Source organism: Rhinichthys klamathensis, unplaced genomic scaffold, assembly GCF_029890125.1.
Source record: "Rhinichthys klamathensis goyatoka isolate OS25496 unplaced genomic scaffold, OSU_Roscu_1.1 h1tg000352l_1, whole genome shotgun sequence".
In the NCBI taxonomy this organism is placed as follows: domain Eukaryota; kingdom Metazoa; phylum Chordata; class Actinopteri; order Cypriniformes; family Leuciscidae; genus Rhinichthys; species Rhinichthys klamathensis.
In genome coordinates, this window is record NW_026606863.1 from 788,249 (window position 1) to 806,937 (window position 18,689).

The 18,689-nt window shown below is 38.4% G+C and overlaps 1 protein-coding gene across 3 annotated transcripts in view; it reads left to right on the forward strand.

Moving 5' to 3' along the window:
• Positions 1-18,597, forward strand: part of lyst (lysosomal trafficking regulator) — a 167,023-nt gene extending 148,426 nt beyond the window's left edge. For all 3 annotated transcript variants that reach the window (XM_056232662.1, XM_056232663.1, XM_056232664.1), the window contains 12 exons: positions 334-490; positions 1,742-1,882; positions 2,838-3,055; positions 3,862-4,092; positions 5,229-5,418; positions 8,549-8,685; positions 10,650-10,748; positions 11,740-11,879; positions 14,577-14,674; positions 16,070-16,226; positions 16,848-16,919; positions 17,820-18,597. In XM_056232662.1, coding sequence (XP_056088637.1) covers positions 334-490; positions 1,742-1,882; positions 2,838-3,055; positions 3,862-4,092; positions 5,229-5,418; positions 8,549-8,685; positions 10,650-10,748; positions 11,740-11,879; positions 14,577-14,674; positions 16,070-16,226; positions 16,848-16,919; positions 17,820-17,958 — 1,779 coding nt within the window. In that variant the 3' untranslated portion in view covers positions 17,959-18,597. The remainder of the gene's footprint in view (positions 1-333; positions 491-1,741; positions 1,883-2,837; positions 3,056-3,861; positions 4,093-5,228; positions 5,419-8,548; positions 8,686-10,649; positions 10,749-11,739; positions 11,880-14,576; positions 14,675-16,069; positions 16,227-16,847; positions 16,920-17,819) is intronic.
• Positions 18,598-18,689: the final 92 nt, after the last annotated feature.

Genomic DNA, 18,689 nt, shown 5'->3' on the forward strand with positions numbered 1-18,689 from the left:
AAGCCTATGTGTGTGTGTGTAGTCATAGCAGTGAGTAATGTGTTATGGTGTGCCGTCAGTCACCAGTGTTTTTTATTTTGTTGTGGTGCGCGTAGGCTACTCCTGATTTTGTCAGTCATCTCTTATGTGTGTCATCACGTGCTGTAGTAGGGGGGCCCGCCTTGATAATCCTGCATAAGGGCCCGGTGTTGGCTTGTTACGCCACTGGTACTGAGCCGTACCATGCAGTGGAAAAGCGAGCCGAACCGTGCCGCGCCGAGCCGAACCGTACTGAGCCGTACCATGCAGTGGAAAAGCGTCATAAGTGTAACTAACTATTGATTTCCTCTGCAGTATCTGGAAGAGGAGTTTAAGAAGGGCAAGCGAGAGGACGACCCCATGCCACCCGTCCAGCCTTATCACTACGGCTCTCACTACTCCAACAGCGGCACCGTGCTTCACTTCCTGGTCAGGCTGCCTCCCTTCACCAAGATGTTTCTGGCCTATCAAGGTCAGTTCACCTTTTATCAAAGTTTTCAAAATCGTTCAGCCTTTTGACTATGGAGCTTATAATATGACAAAATGATTTAAATTTGAATTATTGACAAGTGTAATCTAACAAAATTGAATATTATGTGGAATAGTCCATTTAAAAATCTGTTAATAACTTTGATTTTGTTAATAATATTTCAAAATGAACACTTACTGCACTGAAGCAACTTCCGTTTACTTGATTATCCATAAATAAAAAAAATTTTTTAAATCATCTTAAAATTTGAATGTCAAATATGATCGTCAGCCTTTTGAGGAAGATTTATTAGTTAATCTGTCAATTATCATTGTATCACATTGCATTACATGTTTTAAAAATACAGAGCTTTGATCATAAAACTAAGCATTTAAATATCATCTTAAGACAGATTATTGGCAGATATTGATATTTATATGCATTTTATGTCAGTATCTGCTATACTGTTATACAGATCTCATTGATTTACATTATAAGCATAAGAAAATCATCACTTTTTGACCATATGCACATTAGCATCTGCACTAAATAGCATGAATGTGTTTTCATAAAAACCTGTTGTATATAAAATATGATACTTAATTAAAAAAACATGGAAATTATTTATTTTTAGATTTTATCTAAAGGTTCAATAAACTTCTCACTAATCTTTTTTCCTGACTATTATTTCATATGTCAGGCTTTACAGGGTTATTGAAAAGCAATATTAATATACATATTTTTACTAAAAACCTTTTAATATATGGAAAATCACTGTGCCGTGTTGCGCCTAGCATCATCCTTTAACACGACATTTCGTACCTTATTATGTAAATGTTCATGATTTGCATATTCAATAAAACAGAAGCTCCGGAACATAAAAATCAAATACTTAAAAATCGAATGCAACCACCCATTAAAAAACACTGAATGATGATCTGTCGTCTGTTTATAACTCGTTGAGGTTTTTGCAGCTTCACCCTCTTCAATTAGGATTCAGCATCGCCACGTTTTTAATATTTAACAGCACCTGCGTTTGCAGCAACGTCTTCAAACATGTCAGTGTTGGTGCTTTTAAAGGCTGTCATTGAAAAGGGTCTTTCTGAAGTCTCACGCTACATGCATTAGCCTCAGAAAGATGATCAGGCCTTTCATCCAGCCTCTTTCCTTCTTTCTCCGTCTATTTTTAGTTCAGTTGGTTTATCCATATTAGGTAACACAAGAAACTAATGAAAGGTTTTGTGTGTCTCGCAGACCAGAGCTTTGATATTCCCGACCGAACGTTTCACTCCATGAACACCACGTGGCGTCTGTCGTCCTTCGAGTCCATGACGGATGTCAAAGAGCTCATCCCAGAGTTCTTCTACCTGCCCGAGTTTCTGGTCAACAGAGAAGGTGGACGCTCTTTTACACCTGGTTTTCTTCTTCTAGCATCCAACTTCTCATGAAGGAAATGTCTTGTCAAAATCAAAAAAAGAAAATAACCTTTCCTTAAACCCTAATCCTTCCCTCGGGTCATTTTGACCCGGAAATAGTTTTTTGTTGTGTGTTTTTTTATTTTTTTATTGAGTGTTCATCGGAGGGATCTAAGACCCCATGACTTTTGTCGCACTTGAACCACGAATACACCCAAAAAATTGAATGGATTCAAAGAGTTTTGTGGTTGAAATTTAAAAAAGTAACAAATCCTTCACTCACGGGTCAATTTGACTCCCATAGGAATGACTGGAATGCTTCAGTACACATAGAACAACCTAAAAATGCTTAAAATACAAATTAAAAATGCTAAAACTTAACCAAATTTTTTTATATATAATGTCTACATGTGTATCTGAATGCATACCGAAGAGAAACTGACTTTAGGACCCAGCGGAACAGCTCATTTACTCCATATAGAGATATAAGGCCGTCTAGTGGCAAGAGTCATTAAAAATCATGTTAAATTATTTTTTTCCCTCAAGAGGTCGGCAAAGACACCCAATGTTAGATATTTTGAGCTGAATTAAAAGGGTTATGCATTTGAAATTGTTGAAGTTATTTTGGATTTAAGTTGAAAGAATGTGAGGAATTTGCTTAAATTACTATTTATTGATTATTTATTGATTAAATATATTAAATATTTAAAGGTAAATAAAATAAATTGTATATAAATATAAAAAATATTATCAAAATTAAATAAAATAAGCTTTCTGGACAAATAAGAAATTAAGTATAATTTTAGGGAAGGGAAGGATTTGTTTTGAGGGTAACCTAGATATAACCAATGAATATTCATGTAAAACATTCAAGAATCATATTAAAAACAGCTTCCTAATGTTAGCGTGGTATTTCCCGCTCTCCCCTCTGGCAGGTTTTGACTTTGGCGTGCGGCAGAACAGCGAGCGGGTGAACCACGTGAATCTGCCGCCCTGGGCCAGGAACGACCCGCGACTCTTCATCCTCATACACAGACAGGCTCTGGAATCGGATCAAGTCTCCCAGACGCTCTGCCAGTGGATTGACCTGGTGTTCGGGCTCAAGCAAAAGGGCAAAGCTGCAGTCCACGCCATCAATGTCTTCCATCCTGCAGTACGATTCCTTATTACGTACAGCTTTAGCACACTTAACACTGATATTTTACGTCAAATCAAAGCCTGTCAAAAACATGTTCAGCCACAAAAAAATTATTTGTGCTTAGAATAAATTAAGCTTAATTTAGGACCACTACCATTCAAAAGTTTGGGGTCGGTATGATTTTTTTAATTTTTTTGAAAAAGGTTTCTTAGGCTCACCAAGGCTGCATATTTGATAAAAAATACAGTAAAACAGTGAAATATTATTACAATTTAAAAATAGCTGTTTTCTATGTGAAAATATAGAGAAATTTAATTTATTCCTGTGATCAAATCTGAATTAATCATTACTCCAGTCTTCAGTGTCACATGATCCTTCAGAAATCACTCTAATATGATGATTTGCTGCTCAAGAAACATTTATGATTATTATCAATATTGAAAACCGTTTATATTTTCGTGGAAACTGTGATAAATTTATTTTTCAGGATTAATTGATGAATAAAAAGTTTAAAAAGAGCAAGAATTTATTTGGAATAGAAACCTTTTGTAAAATTATAAATGTCTTTACTGTCACGTTTGATCAATTTAATGCATGCTTGCCAAGAAAAAATATGAATTTCTTAAAAAATAAATAATAATAATCGAACCCAAAACTTTTGAACAGTATTGTATGTATCAGCATTACTGTATATCGGCTGTCTTTGCTCTTTCCATTTCTCAAATCCATCAGACGTTGATAAACCCATATCGGACTTACGCTTCAGCCTGTAAACTAGCATCCGTAAATAAATCAGATTTTTCCCCTCCCTCTCTCTTTAGACTTACTTTGGCATGGACGTTTCTGCTGTTGAAGACCCTGTTCAGCGTCGGGCTCTAGAAACTATGATCAAGACGTACGGCCAAACTCCCAGACAACTGTTCAACGCTTCCCACATCAGCCGAGCGGGAACCAAACTCCTCTCGGATGCAGAGCTGCCGGCGGCCATGGGCCTCCTGGTGCAGCTGGCCTTCAGAGAGAGCCGGGAACAGCCCAAAGACTCCACCTACCCGGTACAGCAAACACACACTGCGAAAATGATTGTGCGGTGTGACTTTAAATAGCTTAAGGATGATATTAAAGTGCTATTTTTAAGGTTCCTAGTTTTGTTTTAGAGTTTTCTACAATACGTTTACATGCAGCTAGGGCGGCCCTTGACTAACGATTTTTCTAGTCGACTAGTAGTCGTTTATTTAACCCTTTCACACGTAAGTTTAAAATACTCTAACTCAGGTGTGCCCAACCCTGCTCCTGCCGATCGACTGTCCTGCACAGTTCATCTCCAACCCTAATCAAACACACCTGAAGCAACCAATTAAGGTCTTCAGGCTCACTTGAAAATTAAAGGCAGGTGTGTTTAGTTAGGGTTGGAGATAAACTGTGCAGGACAGTCGATCGGCAGGAGCAGGGTTGGGCACCCCTGCTCTAACTGATCCCCCAGCGTGAGTTTTTCTAGGCGACCGTTATTTACAACCTGTCACTTTAATGTTTCCATGGTGACGTGTCATTGCTTGTCATGTGACACAGCGCAACCACAACACAGCGCTGAATGAATGATCTGCTTTTATGTCATTTTTCCTTTTTTGTTCAAAATATTCACAAATGTATTAGCTATAACATGAACCACTGAAATTCCGATTGTCAAATATGTGGAAGTGGATGTGTTTTGCTGTTTAAACACCTTTTTAATACGATCGCGTTAGTTGAGCTGTATGTGCGATGGGCGGAGCCATGTTAGTTTACAACACGTCAATTTCTCAACTTCTCACGAAATACATGAAAGTAAGTGGCCGGTGAACTGGGAGAAGAATGGGGTAAAATGTAAAGCTACTTACACAATGTGTATCTGCCATAAATCATAATAATGAGCCTTTAATTGCCTATATATTACATAACCTAATCAGCGCTCAAACCAATTCAAAGGTCAAATCATCCAAGGTCAAAAAAGCATACATTTTCTCATAACATACATTGCACATCGCACATTTATCAAAGAGTGAGAAAACGGTTAATTCGAAGATTCAGTCTCCCTAAACCCCCTCCTTTCCGAGAGTCGACTCTGCTCTGATTGGTCGACCGCTTACAGCGCGTGTCGCATGAATCCCAAATGATCTTTTACAGCCTTTAAATCCTCTCGTGTGATTTCCAGAGTCCTCTGCCGTGGATAAAGGGCTTGAAATGGGGCGAGTACGTGGGATCCCCCAGTGCTCCGGACCCCGTGGTGTGTTTCAGCCAACCTCACGGCGAACGCTTCGGGTCCCTGCTGGCGCTGCCCACACGAGCCATCTGCGGCCTCTCCCGCAAGTTCTGCCTCATGATGATCTACAGCAAGGAGCAAGGTGAAGGAGACACACACACACACACTCATGAGAAACTGCCTCATCAATCAATCAATCAATCATTTTATTTCTAAAGCACGTTTAAAAGCAACACGAGTTGACTAAAGTGCTTTACAGACCCAACCTTACAAAACATAGACAAACACACCATAAAACTAAACAAAACACTAAATAAACCACATGTAGCTAGTACAGTTAAAGGGATACTTCACCTCTGGAAAGATGAATGTGTATTTAAAATGGGTCATTTATGTAGAAGAAATGTGAAATTAGTTTTGTATTTGGAGCTTTCTAGACTGAGAAAAGCCAGAAAATGTATTTTTTGCTTATGTGGATAAAAGACAACAACTCCCAGAATGCACTTGCTTCGCTGCCCTAGGAGGCCACGCCTACGGTAACAGAGCGCAGTAGTTAAACAACAAGTCTAGGCTACTAGTGAGTTAGGTGTTTCAAATGTGTTTCGAGATCGCCCAAAATATCGGGGATTCGGCTTTTGCGTTCTACAGTCTCCATTCATCATGTTTACTGTGGCGAGCAGGACGAGGCTAGGGCCGCCCGCGGGAGAACGGCGCGAGGCCGGTGGCGTGATTACCGATGAGCGACACCTGTGAGACGCACCGGTCTCGTATCTCTCACGGAGGAGCGGGAATTTTCTTAGCAATGTTAAAACGCACATCAACCGATCACTTGTTTAGCGTTCATGTAAACACTACATTCAGATTCACCAATCGGAATGAATGCAGTTAGATTGAAACAAAAGGTGTGCATGTAAACAATGAATGGCGACTGCAGAAAGCAAAAGCTGAATCCCGGACATCGACGGCCGGACATGTCCGGGAGAAAGAGGATGGTAACCCCTACTACTCAGCTTTCTCCACAGAACAAGAGCCTGCTAGCTTAGCTTAGCTTCCAGAAAAAGATGTCTGACACTGTGTGTACGTTCTGTGAGTGAGATCCCAGCCTCTATGGGCGGGTTGAGAACATGCGGGACAGCCCCTATACTGGCTGTAGTCTTTATCCTCTGGCCAAAAAATCCTCAGATGACGCAAAATGATGATTTTTGCGTCATCGGAGGATTTTTTCCAGACAAAAAATACATAAATCTCTCGTCTCAGGGGGATATGAGGGTGGAAAGCACGGTAATTCAAAAATACTACAGGTTTTCTACTAATACAAAGCTTAATGCTAAATCCTGAAGTATCCCTTTAAAAGCAGCAGAGAAGAGATGAGTCTTCAACCTAGATAAGGCTCATCATTCATAAAGACATTCAATTATAGACCTGATATACAGTGACGTTCAAAAGTTTGGGTGCAGCAATATATATTTTTTTTATATTAATATGTTATTCAGAAAGGACACACTAAATTGTAGACCATTTATAATGATGCAAAAGATTTCTGTTTTAAACAAACGCTGTTTTTTAAAAACTTTCTTGAAAAAATGCGTCTTGGTTTCCACAAAACATGGAGCAGCACAACTCAGTCCCAACAGGATTTCATTCTTTTTGTGTGATTTTTGTGATAAAAATGATGGTGACTTGTGGGGATTATTTCTAAAAAAAATTATAATATAATTAGGATACCACATTTACCATATAAATGACACAAAAGAACAAACAAAATGCATAAACCTTGTTTAATTTGGTCAAATTCTGATACATAATAACTTTTAAAACAATGTTTTTTCAGACTTCAGAAAAGGGGGATATTGAGTGCGGTGCTCAGCCTTACCCAGTCTTAACAAACCTGAAATAATAATATTTTTTAATAGTTAGGCTATTAAATAACTTGCTAGGCTAGTGTAACGGTGTACTATCTAGCTTTAATAACATGATTACTTAAGGTAGGCAATATGACCAAAATCTCATGAGCAAACCACAGATAAACAAAAACTTGTTTAATAGTAAGTTTGTAATTAATTAAGTATTTAAGTAGGCTAATTAGTCAGTACTAAAATAACAAAACAAATGACTATAGAACAAATAAGTTGTTGTTTGATTAGCATTAGCGACACAGACAGCAGCAGGTACTGTATATTAGGTTGTTTTCACTTTAAGACTTACACTAATGCAACGATCCAACACTGACACACGTCAAAAACTGTTCGTTCACTTAAGACATAACCACCAACAGGCATTTTGACATGATTATGTGTGTATTTGACTGTTCGATCGCAATAAGCCTAGACAGAAAACACAATTCTGTACTCAACAAGAAATCTAAAGCAAGTCTGATATCGGTCAGTATGTTATTCTTATCAACATCTCTATCCTCGTGAAAATAAGGCATTACAACTTTAATTAAATTAGGGGTAATTCAATAAGATAATTATAATAAAACATTTTGTGACCTTTTAATTTGTTATCCAATATTTTGTTGATTTTGTGCTGTATTCGGCGATCGCCGAACTGGAGGGACTGACATCTGTGTTTAACACTGATAATAATCATAACTGTTTCTTGAGCACCAAATCATCATATTAGAGTGATTTCTGAAGGATCATGTGACACTGGAGACTGGAGTAATGATGCTGAAAATACAGCTTTGATCACAGGAATAAATTACACTTTACTGTACATTCAGCTGATTTAAATTGTAATAATATTCCACTGTTTTTACTGTATTTTTGATCAAATAAATGCAACTTTGGTGGACAGAAGACTTCTTTCAAAAACATAAAAAATCTTACAGACTCCAAACTTTTTAACGGTACTGTCTATGAATTTCTGATCCATTCCAAATGTATTGTGTACATCTACATTTATTCATGCACATCCACATTTATACATTTATTAGCATATATATTTATTTAAATTTCAAATCAAACAGATGTTAGTAACAGATGTGAAGAACAAAAGGGAGCCCAGACCTGTTTAAAGAGAAAACCAGGCTGTTTATCAACCATAAAAGCCATAATCTGTGCAAATATTGAATGATTAATCAGCCCAACTATTCTAGAACTTGATTGTGTTTTGGTCTATGACCAGTTTCTGGCACTTTTATGGCATCTGCATGACTGCATCTTATCCCGATTATCCACATAAATGAACACAGTTCCTAAGGAAATTAAGTTTGCCATCATAGAAAATTAGCTCACATTACTGATGAAGTGTTTCTCTCTCCATCTCAGGTGTAAGGAGCATGCACAGCACAGACATACAGTGGTCGGCTATCCTGAGCTGGGGTTACACCGACAACATGCTGCGTCTGAAGAGCAAACAGAGCGAGCCGCCCATCAACTTCATCCAGTGCTCACCACTGCACCAGGTCAGAGTCGTAAACACCGCTAACATACGCCGGCTACGCAGTTTTCAGATTCAGTTTGTGTTATAGCAGCCATATCACCCTGTAGCCCAAGACTGGTTGCCCACTGAAGCTAAGCAGGGCTGAGCCTGGTCAGTACCTGGATGGGAGACTCCTGGGAAAACCATGTCGCTGCTGGAAGAGGTGTTAGGGGCTGTTTACACCTGGCCACTTCATGCGTGTTCTGTGATGGGATAGCTATCCGATCGTGAAAAGACCAGGTGTAAATGCCCTCCGAAACGCATTCGAGACGGATTTGAATCCGATCGCTCAAACCACATCAGGAGGAGGTCTGGGCCGCATTACAGACCAAACTGGACAAGTGTAAATGCATCTGGTTGTTGAAACCACATATGTAAATTTTACTCCTCCCAGAAATGCTAAAAGATAAACGTGTGAGAGCGTGTTATAGGCTATATGTCATGTTATAGTCAGATATGATGGTGCTACTGCAGCACGCATCACCTCAGATGAGCAGCTGAGCATCTATTCATCAAGCCAACGTGCAAACTATCGCAAATCAAAGTGAAAGTGAGTCGCAGACGCGTAACACACAATCATCTTCATTTAAAGTAAAGAAACGAAATGATCTTACCAGGGCTGTTGCCGCTCTCTCTTATTGCGGTCTTTGATTTTGAAATTAGCTGATGATCAATAAAATGCAGCTCATATCTGTTGCTTTCGGTGACGTGAACTCCATTAAGTCTGCATATAGCGCGGCGGGAATTGAAGATCGGATTTATATCCGTTTTGCAAAAACACATTTATGTGACCAGGTGTTGTTTTGATAAATCAGATAGCTATCCGATCTGAGGAAACGCATGAAGTGGCCTGGTGTAAACAGCCCCTTCGTGAGGCCAGCAGGGGGCGCTCACCCTGTGGTCTGTGTGGGTCCTAACGCCCCAGTTTAGTGATGGGGACACTATACTGTCAAAGAGCACCGTCCTTCGGATGAGACGTTAAACCGAGGTCCTGACTCTCTGTGCTCATAAAAAATCCCAAATTTGCCCATTGGCCTCTGTCCATCATGGCCTCCTAATCATCCCCATATAGAGAGCCTAAGTCCCTCCCCTTCCGGTCGATCACCATGCGACCTTATTTCGGAAAAATATTGTATGGTAGTTAATGGTCTCTCTGGTCTCTCCTCAGGTGTCGAGTTGTGCCTGGGTGCCGGAAAATATATATTTCATATAAAAATTTAAAATTGTATTTTTGCATACCAATTAACGTAAGCAATAATCTGCCAAGTGCCGTCTTTGAAAAGAGATCAAACTTAAGCATTCAAGATTTACGACAATTTAATTTTCAAGTCCATGCTAAAAAAGTTAATAAATGGATTATAAATATAGTGTAAATATAATTTAGAACCATAAAATCCCCTAAAAATATTAAATTAAACACATTACCGAACAAAAATATAGTACATATAATTTTTTTTAAAGTTGATTAAAAGCTTTTTTAAACAATTAATTTCTGACCAACACGTGAAGAGCACCAAAGTATCCCCCCCCCCCCCCCCCCCCCCCCCCTTTGAGCTTTGAGCGCTAGTGTAATTTTTTTAATGTAATTTTTTATTTTGTTTTTTAATGAAATATATGCCAGGCTTTTTTTTTTTTTTTTTACCCTTTACGTAATCACATCATCTTAGTCGTACTAACTTCAGTGTGCAGCCAGCGGTCGTTAAAGCGGTCTTTTTTGACCGACACAAAGAGCGCCAAAGTATTGATTACATTGCTGACCCCCGCCAATGCTTTGAACGGTAGTGCAATTTTTGATTTTGATTTTGGGTGAAATATGAGCCACCAGGCTTGTTCTTAACGGGTTTTGTGAGATTTACCCTTTACGTAATCACGTCACCAAAATGTCCCCTTCTTCATGAGTGTGTTTCCTCGTCTCCGTTCTGATCTGGGTCTCTGGTCTCTCCTCAGGTGTCGAGTTGTGCCTGGGTGCCGGACAGTTGTCAGCTGTTTACGGGCAGCAAGTGTGGAGTCATTACCGCCTACAGCAACCGCTTCACCACCACCATGGTGCGTAACCATGGCAACATGCCCCCACCCACGCAGCCGCCCACGTCCATTATCACTCCCTGTAGAGCACCTACACACACACACACACACAGTGTTTGTAGTGGCCTTGTTAGTCATCTCCCGGTTGCCCTAGAAACACATTTCCTGCGGCCCACAGGTGGGCTGAAGTCTGGGCGTCAGACGGCGCTTTCATTGATAACCTGTTTCTCTTATTCGTTTCAACCAATCTTTCTGACATTTGGAGAGGTATTTCAGTTGATATCATTTCATATGCATTCTTATCGAGTTCATTTTATTTAGTCATTTAATTTTATTTATTTTTCTCATTCTCATATAACATTCAGGAATGAGGGCAATGTGAAGTCTTGTTTCAAGACATCGTATTGCTGTTAATGGTTCCCTGTTTATGTAAAGCTTAATAAAGAATTTAAAAAAATAAATATAAAATAAAGATGATGTAGATGATAAAAGGAGAAATAAAAAGCAGATGTTCTGAAGAATGCTCACGCTGCTCTTTTCCAAGACCAGATATCGTCAAGGTCCATAGAAATTATTTAAAAAATATTAGGTGATTTAGTGTATATGAATTTCAGATTTGCTTTACATGTGCATCTACATGCATATATTTATTAGCAGAACTTTTTATTCAAATCAAACAGAAACCAAGTGTAGGCAGTAGGCAGTTTATCAACCAACAGCCATAATCTGAAAATGCACAAGTATTGAATGATTAATAAGCCCAACTAATATGCATTATCAGCTAATTACTTGCATGCATTTTCCTCCATGACCAGTTTTAGTGCTTTAATTGATTGTACTCTTACATACAGCCATGTGGTGGTTTGTTTACCCTGAACCATAAAACCAGATCAGAATCATCTGTTAAAGCGCTCTTTCAGCTCATTCAGGCCATTATCAGTGCTCTAATGAGGCCATTAGCCAAACCCCTGAGATCTGCAGTTACAGTCGTCGTTCTCCGTGTGTTCTTCAGCCCACAGAGATGGAGGTGGAGTCCCAGGTTCACCTGTACGGTCACACGGCCGAGGTCACGGGCCTGTTCGTCTGCAAACCCTACAGTATCCTCATCAGTGTGAGTCGGGACGGCACCTGCATCCTCTGGGACCTCAACAGGTTTGTGCTCAGTGACATCACTTTAGTCTTATCCATTCATGATAAACCTGGAACCTGGTAAAATGTGTATGAACCCTGTATATTACATTTATGCATTTAGCAGACACTTTTACTCAAACCAACGGGGAGCAAAAGCAGTTTAGCCAATGATATTTGTAATAAGAGACAACGATATTCATAATATACAATGCCAGGTTTAGTAGACAACTATATTAGGATGCATATTAGGACATATTAAAGGAATGTAGATGCAGAAAAGATATTAAAGTTGACTTAAATTAGTCAAAAACTTAACACAATTTACTTATTATCACTGTAAAGCCACTTAGGAACAATCTACATTGTTAAAAGCGCTATATAAATGAAGATGACATCAAAATCAACGACATGAAATTAAATTTCAGGAGCAATTTCTATTTTAGGAGACTCCTTTTGCCCTCAAATTCTTAGTACTATAATGTACAAAATGACAATTCTATATATAAATATATATATATTTTAATATATTTTGATGTGTTATTTAATTTAAAGTACTTAGATCTCAAACATAAGTACACTGTAAAATAAAATAAAGGATTTTTATAAGATTATTGCATTACGTTTGACAAGAAAATACTATTTTTGGTTTTTCTACTTAAGTCTTTTCCCGCCATTGACGGAAATTTCTGGCTTTCACTGTTATACGGTAGGGGGCGCTGTTAAACATCTTCTGAAAGAGTACAGAATCTCCTGATCAAAACAACAGGAGAAGAAGAAGCAGAAACAAGCAATAGAAGCATTGCTTGCACACATGTAAAATAACGTGATCATCAACATTAAACGGCATATAAATCAAAACTGCATAATATTATGAATGAAATGTCGACCCAGGACGAGGTGCAGGACTGTGAAACTTTAGGGGTGTTGATGGACTCGATCTACTCCATCTGTGTTTTAATCCTCGTTCTGAATCCGATCAGAAGTCTTTGACAAAAAAACAGCTTTTTTATTAAAATTACCCACATTCAAGTGTTGGTAAAAAAAAAAGCATTAAAGGTACAATAAAGGATTTTTTGCAACCAGGGGTCGCTAACCTCTAACAATAACAAGCATTAAGCGGAATTATGGATCTTGTCGTCAAGCTGATGGATCTTTTATGGATGAGTGAATACAGTGATGTTTTTAACATGACTGTGGTGTGAAGCAGGGCGCGATTGCTAACGAGAGACAGATCTCAGCGCCACACGCAACGCGAGTCCCGCGGATATAAAGGAATGAGGACATTTCATTCTACCGAACTACACACAAGTGCTTTATTACTACTCACACAGGTCAGTTTATTAGACGAATTAAACTTAAGGTAACACAGCGCTGTTTCACTTGCTCTACACTATCACACTAAACGGCATTGAGTGTGTTGAATGTTGTTTTGAGTGTGTTGAATGTTGTTGTGAGTGTGTTGAATGTTGTTGTGAGTGTGTTGAATGTTGTTTTGTGTGTGTTGAATGTTGTTTTGAGTGTGTTGAATGTTGTTTTGAGTGTGTTGAATGTTGTTTTGAGTGTGTTGAATGTTGTTTTGAGTGTGTTGAATGTTGTTTTGAGTGTGTTGAATGTTGTTTTGAGTGTGTTGAATGTTGTTTTGAGTGTGTTGAATGTTGTTTTGAGTGTGTTGAATGTTGTTTTGAGTGTGTTGAATGTTGTTTTGAGTGTGTTGAATGTTGTTTTGAGTGTGTTGAATGTTGTTGTGAGTGTGTTGAATGTTGTTTTGAGTGTGTTGAATGTTGTTTTGTGTGTGTTGAATGTTGTTTTGAGTGTGTTGAATGTTGTTTTGAGTGTGTTGAATGTTGTTTTGAGTGTGTTGAATGTTGTTTTGAGTGTGTTGAATGTTGTTTTGAGTGTGTTGAATGTTGTTTTGAGTGTGTTGAATGTTGTTAGTTAGGTTGTGTGTCGGCTGTTTGAGACTACCGTAAGCTAGATCAACATTAGAATAACATACAGATCATATTCTAACATTTCATCATGTTGAACTACATAACATTGATTAGTTTTATGTACATTTGCTCACCTGTCTAATAAAGTACATGCAACACTCGCGTCTCTGTCGAGGGCGAAGTTAGCCGTGGACGTGGAGCGCTCGGCATCTCCAAGGATGTTGATCTTTGTTCTAGTCCTCTTTTTGTCTCAAAGTCTGCTTGCCATGATCCAAAATGTTTGAACAAAACAACAACAGCGTGAGTGTCCTGCTAGGCGTAACCCAGTTGTCCACGTCTGTCGCCATGGTTACTATGGCAGTACAAGCGGAAACCGAGGGTAACGCGGATATGACATCATTGACTCCTCACCCCTGCTCACCCGCCCCGTTTCCTCGGTTAAAATCGCAATTTTCTCACGATTTACAAATAGTTGGAAACATTTGGGATATTGTAAGTAATCAACTAAACAAAATATATAACATTGGCCTAGTGGTTTTTGGATATTTTACTGCAAAAATCCTACATATTGTAATTTTAAGCTAGAATAAAATGGGTATATATTGCATGTTCAGATATCCATACCCACTGGTGGGGAAAGAGTTAAAGTACAGTATAGAAGTATTTGTACTGCCTTAATATTATAATAATTATGGCTTATTTAAATAACCCTTAGTTGCAGTATTTTCTGTGTTGTATTGCAGTAATGCGAATCTAATGAGTGTTTGTTTGTGGTTTGTTGTGTTAGGCTGTGTTACGTTCAGAGTCTCACGGGTCACAAGAGTCCAGTGAACGCAGTGTCCGCCAGCGAGACGACAGGAGACATCGCCACAGTCTGTGACTCAGGTGACAATACCAACCCGTGACAGAGGAAACACTGCTGGAGTTAATACTAATACATGTGCAAAAAAATATTAATTTGTAGGCAAGTTTATTTATATAGCACATTTCATACACTATGGCAATCCAAAAAGTGCTTTACACAGAAAGGATTTAAAATTATCACAACATAAAAGCTAGGAAAATTAACACAGTTATAAAAGGAATTAAAAGAGTAAAAAGATGATGCATAGATAAACTTCTCATCTGGCAAAAAAAAAAAAAAAAACGGTATATCATATTTTGCACGGCTGCTTTCATTTTGAAATATGACTCTGTGAAACTCCAGATCATTACAGAAATGGAAACTAGTTGTAATCTGGGCTTGAACAGCTGGAGGTCAAGGGTAAAGTCTGATTTTGTCCATTACACTAGTTCTGCAGTCATTCCTTGTTTCATGAGTAAACTCTAAAAAATGCTGGGTTGTTTCAACCCATGTTTGGGTCAAAAATTAAAACAGTTATAAAAGGAATTAAAAGAGAGATCAAGATGTAAGTAAGTAAGTAAAATGTATTTATATAGCACTTTTCACAGATAAACATCTCAAAGTGCTTCACAGTAAAATGTAATACAAGAACAATTTTTAAAGATGAGACAGTTATAAAAGGAATTAAAGGGATAGTTCACCCAAAAATGAAAACTCTGTCAGTAATTACTCTCCCTCATGTTGTTCAACCCCGTAAGACTTTCGTTCATCTTCAGAACACAAATTAAGATATTTGTGATTAAATCTGAGAGCTGGATCACTCCTCCATAGGCTTCTATGTTATTGAAACTTGCCGGCCCAGAAAAGTTAGTAAAGACATCGTTAAAATAGTCCGAGTGACTACAGTGGCTCAACCTTAAGTTTATCAAGCGGCGAGAATACTTTCTGTGCGCAAAAAACAAACAAAAATAATGACTTTATTCAACTATTCATGTTCTTCTCTGTGGGCCTCGAGTGAGTTCCCGTAGTGTAACAGCGCAGCGCTTCTGGGTTGTACGCCACTGTAGTCACTTGGACTATTTTAACGATGTTTTTAATAACTTTTCTGGGCCGGCAAGTTTCGATCCCATAGAAGCCTATGGAGGAGTGATCCAGCTCTCAGATTTAATCAAAAATATCTTAATTTGTGTTCTGAAGATGAACGAAAGTCTTACGGGGTTGAACAACATGAGGGAGAGTCATTACTGACAGAGTTTACATTTTTGGGTGAACTATCCCTTTAAAGTGTAAAAAGATGATACATAGATAAACTTCTCTTCTGGCAAAACAGCGTCATATTTTGCAGCGCTGCTCGTTATACTGTGAGGTTTTCCATGTTGATTGTACAGTGTATATAATGGCGTTCTCTCTGTGTGTGTGTGTGTGTGTGTGTGTAGTGGGTGGAGGAAGTGATTTGAGGCTGTGGACGATTAATGGAGATTTGATCGGTCATGTTCACTGTCGAGAGATCATCTGTTCGGTGGCGTTCTCCAATCAGCCGGAGGGAGTGTCGGTGAACGTGATCGCTGGCGGGCTGGAGAACGGTGTGGTCAGGTACAACACTGACCCAAAACCCCCACACTACACACTGTTTTAGCTAGTTCGGGACTGAATGTTGTTATGCGGTAAATTAAAACAACTTTGGAAACCAGGTCGAATTTGATGAAGCATAACAACTGCACACATGCATGCAAAAGTTCACACTTCCTGTGTGATATCACTCGGACTTCCTGTGTGCATTATTATTTAATATTATGGCAACATTTTACAGTAAGGTTCATTAGTTAACATTAGTTAATGTATTACCTAGCCATGAGCAATACATTTGTTACAGTATTTGTGAATGTTAGTTAATAAAAATACAGATAAAAAAATGCATTAACTAATGTTAACAAGATTTAATAAAGTATTAGTAAATGTTGAAATTAACATTAACAGGATTAATAAATGCTGTTTAAGTGCAGTTCATTATTAATTCATGCTAACTAATGAACCTTATTTTAAAGTGTTACCGATATTATTATTATTATTGCACAGCCATATTGAATAAGTTCCATAAAAACAGCAGAATACATTGTGTTTTAAGACTCTAATCAATGCTTTTCTTTCCTCTTCTCTGTCATCATATTTAATTCTCTACTTCTTTCTGTCTGTCTTGTCCACGTTTCCGCTCAGGTTGTGGAGCACATGGGACCTGAAGCCAGTCAGAGAGATCACCTTCCTGAAATCCAACAGGCCTATCATAAGGTACACACCTGCACCTCAAATGACGTCACAGATTTGTTCTTTTATCTTGATTAGATAAGGTATATGCATCTATACACTACCAAAAGTTTGGAGCAAATAAGTTTTTTTTTTTTTAAAGGTATTTATTTGATCAAAAATACAATAAAAATTGTGAAAAATTATTACAATTTAAAATAATGGTTTTCTATGTGAATATATAGTCAAGTGTAATTTATTCCTGTGATCAAAGCTGAATTTTCAGCATCATTACTCCAGTCTTCAGTGTCACATGATCCTTCAGAAATCACTTTAATATGATGATTTGCAATTATTAATCATTATTATTATTGATGCTCAATTGTTAATTATGGTTCTTAAAAATGTTTTGGAAACATGATACATTTTTTTTTTAGGATAAGTCCCAAAGAACAGCATTTATGTAAAATAGAATCTTTTGTAACATTAAATCTCTTTTGATCCATTTAATAAGTCCTTGCTGAAAAGAAAAAAAAAACACTATAATTATTATGATTATTATTGTTATACTTAAATCGTATTTACCCCAAACTTTTGAGTGGTAGTGCATCACGTTTTTGTTTTTTGTCAACATTGATAATAATCATAAATGTTTCTTGATCATCAGATCCTCATATTAGAGTGATTTCTGAAGGATCATGTGACACTGAAGACTGGAGTAATGATGCTGAAAATTCAGCTTTGATCACAGGAATAAATTACACTTTACTATATATTCACATAGAAAACCATTATTTTAAACCGTAATAATATTTCACAATTTTTCCTGTATTTCTGATCAAATAAATGCAGCCTTGGTTTTTATTTCCAAAACCAAAAACGTTTGACTGATATTGCAAGTGCATTATTTGTCCCTAATGATGTTTCTTCTCGATTCTCTTGCAGTCTCACATTCTCGTGTGACGGACACCATCTTTACACGGCCAACAGCGAGGGAACCGTGATCGCGTGGTGCCGACGAGACCAGCAGCGCATGAAGCTGCCCATGTTTTACTCTTTCCTCAGCAGTTACGCTGCAGGCTGATCCCCGTGTTGCACAGAACGAACGCCGAGTGACCCCGCTGACCCCGAAAGAGGAGGAGCCAGAGGCACAAGCCCCGCCCACGACCATCACAGGATCCGCCCCCTGATACGCCATGGAAATGCACGGCACTTTATGCAGTGCTATAAGCAACTGTATCATAAAGAGCGTGTAAAGTGTTTCCATACATGCGTCGGGGGTCGTGAGGCAGAGCGAGCGCAGGCCTTTTCCACCGGATCGTTTCCTAATCCTCGTTTGTTTTGTGTTTGGTTTGACTGAGGATTCACGTCGTAGTATTTGTTAGTGATTGCGTGTTGTTTGATTTTTGAAAGCTGCTAGAGTCTGGTCCGTTTGAAGGCCTGTGTCTCTTCCCTTTCGTTATTATGTCCCTCGTCTTCGCTATCCTGAGAATAGAGATCCTGCTTTTGAAGCCAGACCAGACTGAGATCATCTAAACACTACCGTCTGCACTGGTAATTCTCTCCCAGACTTCAGCATGCTTGCGAAGTGACATGCAGTGGCAGAATGAATGTGTGCACGCAATGCCTTGTTAAACTTTCATTGAAATATTTATTCTCAAACAAGGATGAAAGCCACATCTAAACGTGTTTCTCGCTCTTTATTCTAATATGCACTTCAGACGATACGCTGTGAATGTCGAAGGTGGTCGTGCGTAGTCCTGAAATAATATTTATTCTGTTTTTTTATTATTACACCAACTCAACCCGAACGGC